This window comes from Exophiala oligosperma, assembly GCF_000835515.1.
Source record: "Exophiala oligosperma strain CBS 72588 unplaced genomic scaffold supercont1.2, whole genome shotgun sequence".
Classification (NCBI taxonomy): domain Eukaryota; kingdom Fungi; phylum Ascomycota; class Eurotiomycetes; order Chaetothyriales; family Herpotrichiellaceae; genus Exophiala; species Exophiala oligosperma.
In genome coordinates, this window is record NW_015622819.1 from 1,510,163 (window position 1) to 1,525,784 (window position 15,622).

At 50.2% G+C, this 15,622-nt stretch overlaps 5 protein-coding genes across 5 annotated transcripts; 3 read left to right on the plus strand and 2 right to left on the minus strand.

The window, feature by feature from the left end:
• Window positions 1-46: 46 nt before the first annotated feature.
• On the plus strand, window positions 47-3,101 carry PV06_02008 (uncharacterized protein). The gene is made up of 2 exons (XM_016402650.1): window positions 47-2,379; window positions 2,432-3,101. The coding sequence occupies exons 1-2, from the start codon at window positions 458-460 to the stop codon at window positions 2,676-2,678; spliced, it is 2,169 nt and encodes a 722-aa protein (XP_016266547.1). The 5' UTR covers window positions 47-457; the 3' UTR covers window positions 2,679-3,101.
• Window positions 3,102-3,603: 502 nt separating this feature from the next.
• On the plus strand, window positions 3,604-5,877 carry PV06_02009 (uncharacterized protein). Its single transcript, XM_016402651.1, has 2 exons — window positions 3,604-4,129; window positions 4,186-5,877. Exons 1-2 carry the CDS (start codon window positions 4,117-4,119, stop codon window positions 5,388-5,390), a joined length of 1,218 nt encoding a protein of 405 aa, XP_016266548.1. The 5' UTR covers window positions 3,604-4,116; the 3' UTR covers window positions 5,391-5,877.
• Window positions 5,878-6,034: 157 nt separating this feature from the next.
• Window positions 6,035-7,927, plus strand: PV06_02010 (uncharacterized protein). Its single transcript, XM_016402652.1, has 2 exons — window positions 6,035-6,422; window positions 6,517-7,927. The coding sequence occupies exon 2, from the start codon at window positions 6,547-6,549 to the stop codon at window positions 7,798-7,800; it is 1,254 nt and encodes a 417-aa protein (XP_016266549.1). The 5' UTR covers window positions 6,035-6,422; window positions 6,517-6,546; the 3' UTR covers window positions 7,801-7,927.
• PV06_02011 (uncharacterized protein) lies at window positions 7,888-10,754 on the minus strand. Its single transcript, XM_016402653.1, has 3 exons — window positions 10,401-10,754; window positions 8,695-10,319; window positions 7,888-8,649 (listed from the first exon to the last, which is right to left on the minus strand). The coding sequence occupies exons 1-2, from the start codon at window positions 10,725-10,727 to the stop codon at window positions 8,847-8,849; spliced, it is 1,800 nt and encodes a 599-aa protein (XP_016266550.1). The 5' UTR covers window positions 10,728-10,754; the 3' UTR covers window positions 7,888-8,649; window positions 8,695-8,846.
• Window positions 10,755-13,147: 2,393 nt separating this feature from the next.
• On the minus strand, window positions 13,148-15,486 carry PV06_02012 (uncharacterized protein; the record flags this gene model as incomplete). The annotated part of the gene is made up of 7 exons (XM_016402654.1): window positions 14,802-15,486; window positions 14,691-14,742; window positions 14,555-14,638; window positions 14,219-14,494; window positions 14,045-14,161; window positions 13,772-13,992; window positions 13,148-13,708 (listed from the first exon to the last, which is right to left on the minus strand). The coding sequence occupies exons 1-7, from the start codon at window positions 15,333-15,335 to the stop codon at window positions 13,148-13,150; spliced, it is 1,845 nt and encodes a 614-aa protein (XP_016266551.1). The 5' UTR covers window positions 15,336-15,486.
• Between the last annotated feature and the right edge of the window lie 136 nt (window positions 15,487-15,622).

Sequence of the window (15,622 nt, forward strand, 5' to 3'; positions counted from 1 at the left end):
AATAATAAGCTTGACCCTGGTAAACTCCGTGCCGCCGATCTGTGGTTGTGCTTGTGTGTGTCTCCTTTGTGTTGCTCCCATCACATTTGCTTGCAATCCATTGAGCACGGCTGCCCGTTACCATCAACATCTTTCCTTTCTCTGACTCTTTGTTTTGTCACTCATTATCCCCCCTAGTCACTCTTTTGTACAGAATCCTCACCTCAGTCGTTCTTTTTCCAACATCCCGAGTGTGGAATTCATTCCACGTCCATTCATTCCTCCGCCCAGTCTGGACCGTGAAGCACAGAACCCGAACCCATTGACCACCACCCCTCGAAAACCTTCAAACATACACAAACCTCCGGGGCCTTGATTCAGCATGTCTTATTAGACCCCCCCTGCTAAACAATAATACTACTCGCACCGTCTTTGTCTGCTGAGGACGCTCAGTCGGCGTTCGATCATCACCAAAACAATGTCCGGCCATATTTTGCCCGAACACGAGCCACAAATACAACCCCGGAACCCTTACCCTATTGCCCGACCAGGTCCCGTACCCGACTTCAGGCTAGATGGATTGTTTGTGGAAGAGTCAGTATCAGTCTCGTTAGTGGCGAGGAGCGAGGCCAGCGAGCCGTCAAGCTCGAGTTCATCCAAGTCGGATGGTGGTGGTGGAGGAGGATCCAGCGACACGTTGCCAATTCTCTTGGGAGTGCTCGTACCACTAGCCATTGCGGGTGCAGTTTTTTTCTACCTACACCGTAGGCATGTAAGGAAGCTCCGGCAGGAAGATGCAGAGGACAAGCACAAGTCCTTGGATTTTGGTCTCAACATCACGTCCGAGAAATCTCGCGGCAATGGACCCCAAATGTCCGAAAATCCCAGCCCGGGACGGAGAGCTCGTGGATTATCGATCGATCTGGGGATGCATAACCCGTACCTACTGCCTCCAGAGGTTCACCAGTCTCGGGAATCTCTGCATTCTTTGTCTCGATTGAACACGGGTGACGACAAGTATCGAGCAACTACTTTTATTCCGGACGATGGATCCATCCGACCTCCGTCAAGCCACAGAAGCCCGATTGACGATTCTTCGAGTTACACCAGTTCCATGAAGAACCCCTTTGATTCTAAGCAAAACCTGTTGTATAATGGACAGGGAAAACCAATGGGCGGACGTAGTGACTCAGTGGATACTATGTCTCCCACCTTAAGCACTGGGCCCAACAACCTCCTTGCGCCGAATGCTGCTGATGCTGGAAGAGATTCATATGTCAGTACAACGAGTAGCAATGGTGCTCTGACGGCGATGAGGGCCAGTAACAATTACCTTGGACAGTTCATTTCCGGAGGTAATGGCTTGCCGCAAGAAGATTCGAGCAAAAAAGTGGCCACGGCCACAGTTGCTGAGATTCGAGTTGAACCTCCTCCAGAGGACATTCAACCTCCCTCGCCAGCCGTTGTAAAGGAACCCCGATATGATGAGGCTTCAGCTGCAAACGTGCCATATTCATCACACCAACCGAGACCCTCGGACGCGCCCAGTATCACTGTCAGCCAACCAGAAGAACGCCAGCCACGTCTCCCTCAGCTCAGCTTCATTGACTCTCAAGGTGTCAAGCAGAATTCAGTCGAGCCTGCGGCGGACACACAGATGAACGTGCCAGTCACCAACGGCGCTCCTGAACATCCTACCACCCCCTCAACAGATGCTGTCCCCGAGACTCCCCTGACCCCATCCAGTCAGTACCAGGATTCGTATGTCGATGATTACTATGATGAATACGAAGCAAATGGGGCCGAAGATTACCAGGATTACCTAGATTACGAACAGTATCTTGGTTACGACCCGCGGAGGTCGATGATGGGCATGCGACCTCTTCCTCCCGAGGATCCTTCGGACAATCCTGAACAGCGAGCCAATCGTATCCGTTCCTTCTACAAGGAGTACTTTGACGAGTCGAAGCCACATCCACCTGGACAGTATCAAGGTCCTGGCGAGGCTGGATTTGATAACTACCATGACGGCTACTACGACGCCGGCGCGTTTGAGCCCCCTCGCCAACCGTATGGACGTCACCGTGCAATGTCGAATGGAAGCTTCCTGACGGCACCGCGAGCATTCTCATCAGCATCAGGACGATTTGGGCCTCCACCTTCCATGCGATCCAAGAAGAGGTTGCCTCCACCAAAGCCACTCAATGTTTTGCCTACTCCTCATCTACTTGACAACGACAATTTCTTACCAGCTGATTTTGCACCACCCAAGAAGTTCCAAAACCAAAGAGCCGGTACACCTGATAGTCTTCGAGGTGGGGTCAAGCAGTATAAGATCCCGCTGAGGCCCCATGTACCGTTGGCGTCGTCATTCGACGACCTAGCGGTGATTCCAAGCCCGTAAGTTCGATCATTTCGTGTCCCTTGATATACATACTAACACTTTTGACAGTCACGCATTGAGAAGGTCTGGCACTTTCACAGCACTAGACTTTGCGCCACCAGGTCGGCTGGGCGTAGCAGATTCTGCAATGAGCGAGACTGGCAGCATTCGAAGCAACCGATCTGGAATTTCTGCTATGCACAACCACAGCATCCGTTCAGGAGCTTATCGTGTTAGCCGCATTCCCAAAGAGGTGGCCGGCACGAAGAACGAGTTGTTTGCGGCTTTGAGGCCACAATGGGATCTAACCCGATGATCTAGAGTCGTCATGGACTTGAAATGTGTATACGGCCGTGGACCCCATGGTTTATTCTGACATTTAAAGCGTGCAGTATATTGAGCATAGCGGGAGGAGTTCAACGGCACCGAGCATGCCCTTTAGCTCTCTGGAATATTTTGTGTGTAGCCACTGTACTAGTACTACCAATGCCAAAGGAGGAAAATGTATAATATCTTGGATGAGGCCGTCCGTACGGAATTCAGCTGAAAAGTGTCAATCCGGCTGATATCGCAAGAAAAGACTCGCCCAGATCTATATATTTTATCATCGTTTAGCGAGGTGCGTCCGGAGATGCATGTTAGACGGGACCTGGCATTGGATGAATACGAGACATTCGACATCTGGGCATGTCTAATCTTGGGTAACACACAGCGGAGCCTCGTAGAAAGTCACTTTCGGACCCAAGTCGGTGCAGGCCAAAATACCGGTGACCTTTTGAGATGCGGTAATCCCTGGTTCTGGCGCAATTGGTGTATGACAAGTTGGCGGAAAAGGCGGCCTGTAGGGGCCCCCAGAGTCTCACGATATTCGGTGCTCGCATCAGCCGACATTTCAATTTGACGCAACTCTATGGCGATGATCACGCTCCCCTTGGGCGAGCACTCGCAGCAAGAAACACTGGCCGAAGCTGCTGTTGTACTTGTCATGCCATGGCCGGGGTGCCACCAAGTTTTTTGCGAATGGGAGGAAGCGAGACATGGAAGCTAGAGAGGCCTAGTTGCTGTTCTAACCACTAGGTGTCCCAACGGCCCTATAGCCGGGTGAATCAGCGCGATATGGTGGAAGCGAGCTGGGATGGAAAGGGTTGTTTGTATGATGATCCTCAGTACGGAGTCAGTTGTAGCCCATCGTGGCTTGTCGTTACATTGTCCCATCTTTTGCCAATTAATTTCACTCCTCCCCAACCCCTACGACGCCCTGACCTCTTCAGATCTTGCTCCGCCCACAACATCCAACACCTCCCTGCGCCCTGATCTTGATCCATTGCCACGATTCTGAGATCTCTCTGTACGTGATAACTTGGATCGAGACCTTCTCCTTCGTTCATTTTACACTCTCCGTACAAGCACAAGATATATACAAGATCCTACAACCCGTACATGTCGGGACCCCCTCGACAGACGATATCGCCTGTAACACGTTCATTTTACGAGTCTCGTATTTGGCCGCAAGGATCACCCGTGTTCTGACACCCATCCACTTTCCCATCCGTCACCTGCGCGATTAGCAGCTCTACCAATTCATCTTGAACATAACACGACGCTCTCTTAAGAACTTCATCCTCCCTTGAGATCTCTGGACTGTTACAGCTAAGCCTAAGTTCCTATCGACCTAAATCCATCTCGGTCACTCCGCTTGCCGCGGGCAAGCTCTCTTGATTCTCGGGACCCCTCGAAACCAAAGCGACACAACCATGTCGGCCACAGGTAAGCGTCATAGGACTGGCTTTTGGGTTGACAACACGACTAATAACTCTGGCCAGACAGTACAGACACGAACAACCTCACGACGACCATCGTCACGACCTCGACAAGTTTAACCACCTCTCCGACCACGACCGTTATAGTCACTGAATCTACCACCTCAACGCCCGATATAACCACCACAACTCCTCCTCCTCCTTCAACTACCGTCTCGACCATTTCCATTCCCCCTTCCACCACCGTAGTAGTCACGACACCGAGTCCGACGACACCAAGCGTAGTCGATGTCACATCTACAATCACTCAGACACCTCCGACCTCGGATAACAATACTCCGACCCCTTCGACCATTGTAGTCACCTCAACATTTGCCCCCGACACTTCTAGTAGCACTGCGACCTCGAGCAGGACATCGACAGAATCTGCGGCGAGTTCCTCTGCAGCAGCCTTGAGTGCTTCTGGCTCCGGGTCCAGTTCCGGCAGTGGCCTCGGTTCAGGAGCCAAGATCGCCATAGCCGTCGTGATCCCTATTGTGGTGATCGCCGCGGCACTTTTGATCGGGTTCTTCCTATGGCGGAAGAGAAAGGCTCGCAAGAATGCGGAAGAACTCCGGAAGAATGAGATGGCCGAGTATGGTTTCAACCCGAACAGCGATCCCACACTCGTGGCCGGGGCCGGTGCATATACCGACAATCAGTCAGAGCCACAAGATGACAGCAGCGGATATCGGGGATGGGGAGCCACCTCTTCCAACCGCAAAGCCTCCACGACGCTTGGTTCGAATGGTCGAGGAAACAATGGAATGGCCATGTCGGAGAGTAGCAGCCAGCCTGGTGGTAACGGCTACAAAGACTCACCGGCCGGCGCGTCCGACGGTTATTCTGCTGACCCTCTGATGAACGGTCATCCCGAAGGCGGTGACGGTGTTGCGGCCTTGGGAGCCGGAGGACTGACTCGGAATCGTAGTGATGCTGCAGGAATTCGACGAGGGCCATCCAACGCGTCCTCTGCCTACTCGACAGGTCATCAGTCCGAGGCTTCCTCTTCTGACACGCCCAATGCATCAGGTCCGTACTACCAGGAGGAAGTGCCCTACAACATCTACAACGACGCAGCCCCGAGTCACGGACCATATGGCGACGGCTCTTATGGAGGTGCCGGAGGCCAGCCTGTGATACGAGATGTCCAAGCAAGACGAAATACTCGGATCGAGCGAGCGCCCACATTCCCGCAGACCCAAGGTGGAATTGCACAAAATTTCTAGAGCCGCCGACCGGTGTTTTTGTTTTGTTCTGTGTCTCATTGCCACAAATGCATGGCGGGGGAGTCTTGACATTTCTTTCATTGAAAAGTTTCGTTCATCGTATCCATCTATACCCCTGAGTTTTGGGGGGTTTAAGCTCCCTGAAACTCTGACGACTTTCCTATCAAATTTATCTTCCTATCGCGGCATTTACAGAACTTGTTTGGTGGAAGGGAAAGGATAAATCTTTGTACAGTGCGTTTTGAGGGGGGGGAACAAGACCACACTCGAGATGTTTAAGCCGAACACCTACTTAATAGCTGGCCGGACAATATGTTCGTATCGGGGTGAAGGCTAGCGGTTGGAGTGAAGATGTAGTGGCGAAGTAGTGCAGAATGAGAATTTTTGTAGCTACAGAGAGGAATCTGTTCAATTGTGGAATCACGAGTATTACAGATATGCATCTATTTGAGGTATTCTTTCATCGTTGTTGGTCTCACGATTTGGTGATGCAGCAGAAACTTGAGTGTTATGCTCTCGAGAAGTAAGGAGTTAGTCGAGTTCTACAGTAGCCAAATAAGGCCGTGACAGCCTTGCAGTGCGTCATGGTTGCGCGAGATGGAATATCCAAAAAATCCCCCATTCTTTTGATTCAAGTCAAACACTCTGAATCGTAGATATCGACGTGACGAATCCAAATACCACGTCCTTACTTTTCTTGTCGAGGAAAAAGACACCCAAGTTACTCCGGCCTTTTTTGTGTGTGTCATTGCAAGGTTTGGCTCGGTCAAGAAGCCGAGGGGTTTTCTACGGTTCACTGAATCTAGAAAACAGCCGGTCCTGCTTGGATATTTCTCACGGCTTCCCGTACTCAACAACAGACCAAGAGAGTTTGTCTGTCAGGGACAGGCAGTGATTGTTTCACCGATTGACGCTGGCGTTGCTTCATGAGTCATCTCGTTGCCAGAGTGAGTAATAATTAGAGCTTCTGGATCTGGCGAATACCTCCGGGGGGCTTTTACGCAGAAGGCCAAGTCTAGGTGTCTGATACTGGTACGCCTGGAACAGCCCTGTCTCGTACCTCCTCACTGTTGTCATTGAGGGGACGCCACAGAAAAGAAGGGCCTCTAGATTGACGAGATCAAAGACAGAAAAAAAAATCTTCGACTCAAAAAAGATGCCAAGGTCAGAAGAACGCTCTTCACATCGTGGTGGTGGTGGCGGTGGTAGAGGAGGAGGAGGAGGAGGAGGAGGAGCGGCGGCCAAACAACGCCACCGCAACAATAGAAACGGTCCTTTACCGAGACAGGTCCTCATTTCCAAGGCCCTCTCGCGTCTCCTCCGACACGCCGCCGCTCAGGAACGCGTACCCATCGACAATCACGGGTACGTGAGGATGGATCACTTGCTTGATTGGCAGAGGTTGAAGAGTATGCAACCTAGAGTGACCTTTGAGGAGGTGGTTGATGTTGTATTGGAGAATGAAAAGAAGAGGTTTTCACTGAAATACGTTGGTGATGATGACCAAGATCAGGGAGAGCAGCAGCAACGGGCACAGCAACCGCAGGAAGACACCGAAACGCAGACGGAAACGGAAACCGAACGTGCAATTTCCGAGTATGAAACACTCAAGAACACCGGCGGAGGTCAACTTGACACTCGACAATTACACCGGTTTTACATCCGTGCCACACAGGGACACAGCATGGCCACGGTCGAGGCCGAGAATTTACTCACCCCCATCACCCTCGACGATCCCGCCTCTGTTCCTGACACGGTGGTACACGGGACGTTTTATGGCTCCTGGGAAGCCATTTTGTCCAGTGGAGGACTCAAAAAGATGAATAGAAACCATGTCCATTTCGCCACTGGTCCAAAATATCAAGATGTTATGGATGGGATCGGTCAGGGTCACCACGACGTAAAGACTGACACCAAAGGTGGTACTACTGAAGGTGACGGGGATGGGAAGAGCGCGGACAGGGACGGACAAGACAAAGGTGGCGGCAACAGCAGAGGAGGATCGAACGAGACACTCTTACAAAATAACAAGGTCATCTCAGGCATGCGTTCGGACGCCCAGATTTTGGTGTACGTCGACATACGGCGAGCACTGGTAGAACAACCAGACATGAAATGGTGGAGGAGTGAGAATGGTGTGGTTTTGACTGATGGAGTTGCCGTCACTACGAAAAAGGAGGAGGAGGAGGAGGATGACGCGCAAAAACAACAAACCCCATCACAGAATGACAAGGTCGTACCGACAAAATACTTTACTGCCGCGGTCGAAATCAAACAAGGTTTGGGGTTGTTGTACGAGGACGGAAAGGGGGTCGTGAATCAGTTGCCAGAACGGTTGAGAACTAGGGGTGTACCCAGGGGTAAGGGGGGTCCTCGCGGTAGAGGAGGTAGAGGCGGTGGTAGGGGTTGATGAGACCTCGAATGGGGACCACGAAAATACATACAATACGAGAACTATGAAGAGCAACCTGACAAGGACACAAGATGCAGAACTTGGATTTATTCCTCGAGACACCACCATAAGATGTCTCGGCGTGACACTATACTACCGAGTTCAAGGTCTCATTTTTCTTTTTCCCTCGTAGAAATTTCTTCTGTAGAAAAGGAGAAAAGTGATCTTCTTGATCTTTCTGCTCATCTATACGTTATAGCAAAGCATATATGATGTCCAGTGCAGTTCAGGGAGTATGGTGTCTACCAAAGTTCGGACTTCTCCCCTACACTTGATGCCTGAACGTCGTACCTCGTTGACACGACAGAAGCAATTCGGTTCCCATCGTGCATGCAGGGCGGCTCTCAAACACCTTGGGGGAGGTGGGTACGTATGCTGCAAACAATGCAACTCATGTAGGCATTGTCATGGAGAGACTGGTTGATAAGAGGTTTGTAACGGCCCAGCACACGTGCACCGCGGTGGCTGAAGACGCTCCCTAGCTCCTATGGTTCCAGATAGGCTCTGCCTTTCATTTTCGCAAAAGTGTCTTGGCTGGTCATTGTCACAGACCCAGTGCCGATATTCTTCGATCGCTTCTCTCCTGCTAATCCACTGGGCACATGAGGGCAACGAAGCCCGAATGTAGATGAAATGGTTCCTTGTCTCGCATTTCGAAGGCTAGTTCATGAATATCGATCGCATGGCAATCATATCGGCTGCAATCTTTCCATTCGTTATGATCGGAATTTCAAGATTGCAGATGGGTTCCGTTCAATATGTCCAGGAGCATCAAGTCGACATCATAGTTGATCACAATCTTTGTAGCTGTCTAGAGTCAGAGGGGGTCTTTATGACAAGTGCATTGCTCACCATTTAGCTCTCTGTGATGGCAATATAGAGTGCAATTGGTAGTCGCTCGTGGACAAAGCAATGCGGCTCAAGCAGCCAACCACACAGTATTTGCTACACAATCAGTGACCATGTCCATAGTGCAATAACTTCTAGTACTGTTGCGGCGCTGTTCACCTTCCTGGAGCTGGTGGAGGACCCATATTTGACCTCTTTGCAGGAGGTAACGATGGAACCTTGAATCCTCCTTCGGTCTTACCAGCGTTGGCTTGGGTAAATGTTCCACTCGAGAAATAACCTGCACTCTCGGCCTCTCTTTTCCTCTTGAGCTCGGCTTGGACTTTTGGATCCACCAACTCAAGACCTTGCACTGGCGTAAAGGCAATAGAACTGGCCGTACCTCCGACTCCACTCGTGCGAAGACCTGACGCTCGAAGCGAAGTCGTGTTTCCTCCCATGCCAAATCCTTTCAGCGATGTGTTCATGCCACTGTTTAAGCTGGTCGATGTACCAGAAGCACCCCAACCGGGATTCTTCTTGCTGAGCTTGGCCATTGTTCGACGATCAATCTGGGTGGCACGAATACGCCCATCGTTGGATTGACCGATCATGCCCAGTCCTGCAGTTTCCTCGCCGGTGCCATAGCCGACCTCCTTTTCTTCCTTACCAAACGCCATTCTGTTCTGTTGCTTTCGCAATTCTGTCATGGCGGTAGCTTCCTTCGCCTTGCGTGCTCTTCTACCACCTCGTTTCCTACTAGGCTTGTCATCGGGAGCAGGTAAAGCTCGGGGCCCTCTATTGGGTGGTGGTTCGGTTAGTTTATCTAGTCGTCGCAGACAATCATCGCGAAGTTGCTCTCCTGTGGATCCATCTGGTGCTTGATGCACACTGTCCACGCGAGCCGCAAGAACGAGCTTCGCAGAGACGATGCGCATGGCTTGAATCTTCAGATCATTGGGAATGCTTTGAATCAGAGGCGAATGATATAAAAATCCCTGTTGACGTATTCCAACATTCGTCGCCAGGCCGCTTTGCTTCTGCTTTCTTGATCCCATGGCAGGAACGTTCCGGTCAGGGACTTTTGCAAGGCCTTTTATTCCTCCAGCAAAGTTGAGCAGCTGGGCAGCGGTGAGAGAGCCAATGATTGCCGTCAAGTTTGGCGCAAAAATGTTCATCCTTGATTGGACATACTCTGTCAGAATCTTTTTCGCTCGATCAAGCTCTATGACCATCTGACATGCGCGTAACGTTGTCTCGAGCTCTGCATCACTTAAAGGTTGTCCCTTGGTAGTAGTACCTTCAACGGTCACGACCATAAGTGTTGGCCCATCGAGAACAGACCTCAGAGTTGCTTTGACTAGATTGTCGGTAGAGTCTGCCAACGCTTTGATATTTTCAAGGGGTCCATTTCGAATAATGGCCACCGTCTTTGCATAGTCCAAAGGATTCTGCACCAATGTCTCGAGTTCGGGGAAGCGAGTAGAATAATGATCGCGAATAAACTTATGGACAAGGATGATCTCATTGTCGATCTGAGTCGATAGAGAGTTCGACTGCGTCAGGAGATGGTACTCGGGATTGTCTTCGATTGATCCGACTGTTGTAGTTCGCAGGTTCGGAGGGAGGTTCTGGTAATGGGAGATTTTCTAACGAGGGGTGGACTGTTAGGACTAGAACATATAGATGTAAACCACAAAGACATGGATACAGGAGCGACATGAACTTACATCAAGTACCGGTTGAAGAGTCTTCATCAACCCTGCGACACTTCGCACGTCGCGAACCAACCCCAAGTGCATCTTCTCGACTTTGGCCTTTGTCTCATCCTCGTCCTCTAAAAGATTCGCTTGAACAAATTCTTTCTCCTCCTCCTCATCGTCATCTTCCACCATGGTTTCGTCGTTTGCAGCATCCTCGGGCATGCCGTCTTCATGCTCGTCTTGACGGACGCCATTCAGGCCGTTGGCCGATTCGTGATCTTGAAGCGTCTGGTCCTCATTCTCGTCGCCAGAGTCTTCAAAATCATTCAGAAGCTCGTCAGCGAGCGTAGACATGACGGTAAGGGTGTTGTCGCAGTGGCAATGATCTGATCAAATGTAAATCGTTTTGGTTCTCTGAATCACGTCGACAAAAGTTTGGGATGCGGAGAAAACTTGAGCATGACTCGTGTCAGGAAATTGGTGCGGGAAACGGTGCCGCAGCCATGACTCGGTGCGTATCCATCTCCGGTGAGATCGCATACTCCAGGCATGGGTCCATGAATATCCTTTTGTTTCATGTCCTATTAATTATTGCTAATACTACAGGCGGCTGGCTTACTATATACCGACATAGATCTCGGTTTGCTTGAAAGACTTGGTTGAACTTCAAATGAAAGCATGGCTTGCCGGAAGACCGCCTGTGACTATTCTATGCATTTTGTTATCCAGTGTATGCTAGGACCTGGTCACAACACCGATGCTCATGCATGAACAATTAATCAAACGACTAAAAGGCCTTCAACACCGGATTGAAGGGCTCTGGTGCCACGCCGCTCGCCATCGTACATTGCCACATCAGCCTCTTATTGGCTTCCCTCCTTGCTATTTCAGCCTCATCAGTAGTTTCGCTATCATAAACGTCCCCGAGCTGACCGGTGATGGTATGCCATACACCCTGGTTGTGGAAAACGACCAAGTCACCATCTCGCCAAGCGTGTGCGTAGATGTACGATGGTGCCATGGATCGCTTCTGGAACGAGTGACAAATCCTTCGAACTTCAGCAAGATCATCGATCACCGACCTCTCCTTTGTCTTTGGGTCGATGGTGATCAGAGACTTGGCACACATGCCCAGAATCTGTAAGTGCGGTCGGTCTGGAAACAGAGGGTTCTTCCATACCATCTAGTACCAGGAAGACTTGGTCAGTGGCTTATACATATTTGGTTGGTGTTTGTAGTGCTTACCGGGTGAGCTTGCACCTTCTCCGGGTCCCACGGCGTTAGTTCGTCTACTGGTTTCTCGAGTCCAGTTGTGGCGATAGAGAGACCATCTGAGGTTGCCTTGCAATTTTGAATCCATTCGTAAGGTCGAGGGGCGTATTGGACGATGGTGTTGAGAGCGAATTCTTGCTCTTCAGGGGTCAGCAGTTGAAACGCACGAGCTCCCGACACAACTGTTTGGAGTCAGTATATGCCCACGCATAAATTATTCCAGAATGTGAACCAATTGCAATGACTGTCTCAGGTGAACGAAGAAAATACTTACATGCTGTCGCCCCTGCATCCAACTCGAGCTCTTGACCGTCTTCAAACTTGATCTTTTGTTGGGGTGCCTCAGGAACCTTTAGAGCATGGAGGATGGTAACTTTTCCAGGAAGCTTCTCGTATAAAGGTGCGTCACAATGGAATCGATAGAACCTTGTATAACCTTGGTCAAGCTCCTCCTGTGACAGTGGCTCATCGTGAAACTCAAGGTGGTTCTGATCATAACAGAATTAGCACACTTTTGACTCCTTTGTTGGAATACTCGTCAACTCAACAACTGTGGCTCTTGCATCAAGGCTTCAAAGCACCGAGACTTCTTGATCAAGATGGGCACGGGGTTATACTTACAACGTGCCGTAGCCTTAGCTTCGGTACACCTTCATATCCGTCGAAATTTCCCTGTCCCAATATCGTCACTTCCTTGGCTCGGGGAATGCGAGAAGCGTTGTTTTTGGATAGAATGTTGTTGGTGGCAGTCAAGGCAGAAATCTCGCCTGAATGATGACTTTGCACTTTGTCGTCCCAGATCGCCGCAAGTGCTGGGAGCGTGTTGGGATCAATCCCCAGCTGTTTTCTGAAAACAATGACCGAGTGTTCGAAAAGAGCCTGTCGCAGCAGAGAGATATCGCTGTCGGTCAGGTCATTCACGTCGAGGACTCTGTGAGAGAGTTTGGACTCGTCACCACCATCCGCATTGTCGTTGAAGGCGACTTCTGCGCCAATGAGCGTATCCTTTCTCAGATCGCTCTTGAGAGGAATGACATGAAAGTTTGATGAAGATTGATATACAGTGGACGGCATGGTCAATGATTCGCTTGTTTTCACTGTGATTGTATCCCTCTCAGATTTCCTTATCTTGTAGACTTGAGAGGTCTGATTTTCAGAAGACGATTCAATGATATAAAATCATATATCCGATGTTTTCCGTCGTAATTGAGGCGCACCTCTTTTCGGGGCCATACGAGTGGTCACATCAAGCCTTGTATCTCGGCCTACTTTTATCTCTTCCATATCGGCGGGTGAGCCTATACTCATCCGGCCGGTTGAACCTCAAGATAAGCACGATTGCCGAGAGCGCCAAGGGGATCCATGCGCTCTCGTGAGTCGATTTGAATTGTCAACAGTTTGACATTAGCTAATAGGTTTACAACCTATAGTTCAGCAAGATCTATCCGGCTGTTCATGTGCAAGGAGCATGTATTTGATTGAGCTATCCCACCTTCGCTGGTCTAATGGAAGCCTTCAAAGTATGGAAGATCCATGCTGGTACTTGAAAAGTAAGGCACCGAGCCCTCAAACCAACTCTCGAAGGCTCCATACTGGAATGGCAGACTACCATCTTCCCCATCTCCAGGAATGTTGGGTGCAAACTGCGGTGGCGGCCCGAATATTTCGTTGTCAAAACTGCAGTGGAAATCATCCTGCGGACTGACCTGTGCTTCACGCATCTCGATTTCTCGGTTAAGAAGCGCTCTGAGAAGCTTGGAGCCCCGCATTGCCATGACATTGTGCTTGTCCTGTTCGAGGTTGGTAACGACGCTCTGTACCATCCCTCTGCGGGCAAGTGTTGTCTCGTCCGTAACCGATTTGTGAAGTAGATCCAACATAATTATGATAGCAGCACTGATTGTGAAGGCCGGAACCACCCACACACTGGCAACATTGCTGTGCTTGATACGGTCGTATTCGCGTAAGATCGTCAATGCGGCCGAGACACATGTCACTCTCGTGTAGGTGTATCGGGACTCACGAAAGCTCTTAATCATAAAAGACCGATGTATCATGATAATCTGTAGAGAGTCAATCAATGCAGGCCTGGCCCGGGAGGGGTTTTGGGGAGGCAACCGGCCTACCTTGTCGGCTGCACTTATTGTCAAGGTGGATCTTGCCCAGCTCACCCATGTTGGCCAGGCCGGGTCTTCAGGCTCGGTTCTTTTTAAGAAAGCTGGAAGACTCGAGACGAGATCTCTCATCTTTAAGTCCATCTCAAGGACATGCGGATATCGATCCTCGATGGGTTGTTGGTCGAGGTTCGAATTCAGCTTGTCGACCAGTGAGGGCATCAAACATGCAACTATTCCTCGAGATTAGTGATTACCAAGCACGAAGACAGATGAAGTCTATACTCTTCGCAAGAGCAATGCAGTACGAGGATACCGTAGGCACTGATTCTGGCTGCTCCATGAGGTCGTGGTCATCACAATTTGTCGGCATGGGGGTGCAAAATCGATCTCGCCGCACGACTTGAGTCTAGATCAGCTTCTGGTACTTTGAGAACGCCGGTGAACGTCACTACTTACTGTAATTGTTTGCGAATGCAATCTCGAAATAGTCTTGTATGATCAACTGCCACCAGATTCGGCGGGCTGTCTGGCTAGAGACTCGGGCTTTCCATGAACTCAAGTCACCGTTATAGGGGGATCTGGCATCAGCCGGTGGCTCATCTGGGTTTTGTCGATCCAAGCCCATGCACTGGGCTATCCTTATCGCCGTAGCTATCAACACGGTTTGCAAGTCGCTGTGCCCTAGCACATAAGAGACCAAATTAGATATAACAATGGCTTGAATCGAATACACTGCTTTAAAGTAAGTCTTCTCCTGGCTATGCTAGCGAAGGTCCGATAATGTATACTGACGTGAATGTTGCCCAATGAAGTCATTGGAGTAAAGCACGTAGATCATGCCAGAATACCATTTCGTCGCTTGTTTCTTCTGATCCCCTAGCGATTTCTCAACGACAAGTTAACAGGACCTAGTCAAGAGGCGACTAACCTTGTGGCCATAGTTCTGAAGCTAGGTGCGGTGGCAGACACCAAGCTGAAACCTGCAACGCTGGCTGTCAGTACTGGAGCATGGTACGACAACACGCCGTGACAGGCCTACACTCATGATTGAGAGGTACAACCCAAACCATAAAGGGTGATCTGTAATGCCCGACTTCCAAAACGCCTCACATGCATCGAGAAAATCTGGCGTATATAAGGTATTGTGTAACCAGCACAGATACTCAGTGTGGAAGGCTACCAGTACGCGAGCTTGTGACTCTGTAGGCAACTCCCAGTCCTGTTCTGAATCGTAGGAAAGCTTTCTTGGGAGTGCTGGAAGTGTCACGTTGTTCTTGTTTGTGGCAAAAATACGTTTCGACTGCCTTCCCCATGCAACATCATCGATCGTGATCGTCGACTGTGAGGTGTCTTGCTCGGTCAGTCTGGGAAGGTTGATCTCCGTCATATTCGCTGCGTCAAAGTCACCTGGAGGACTGGCTTGTTCTTCAGGATTATCACTGTTCGGAGGCAGTGAGGATCTCAGTTCCTCGCTGCTAACTCCTGTTTCGAGAATACTAATGCGATCATGCAATATGTTGAGTACGCTTGTTCGCGTGATCAGAGGAGGCATGTTCGATAGCTTGTCGGCCATGCTGGTGAGAAACTTGATTTCGCCGACATGTCGTCTATTTCTGCCGCTGAGCTGAACAGTCTCTCGGCTGCACAAGTGTCCGATTCCTCGCTGGACGCATCTTGTACACGGGATTACTTGAGAACATCTGATCTTGCGTCTCGTGCATTCTAATATGACTGTCAATGGCTACGATAGTATATTCCAGAATGATCAAGACACACCTCGACACGACCGGGTTGGTCGTTGTGAGACTCTGCGAGTTGGCGAAGATGCTGCTGACAAAGGCGTGCCAAGAGATTCCGGCA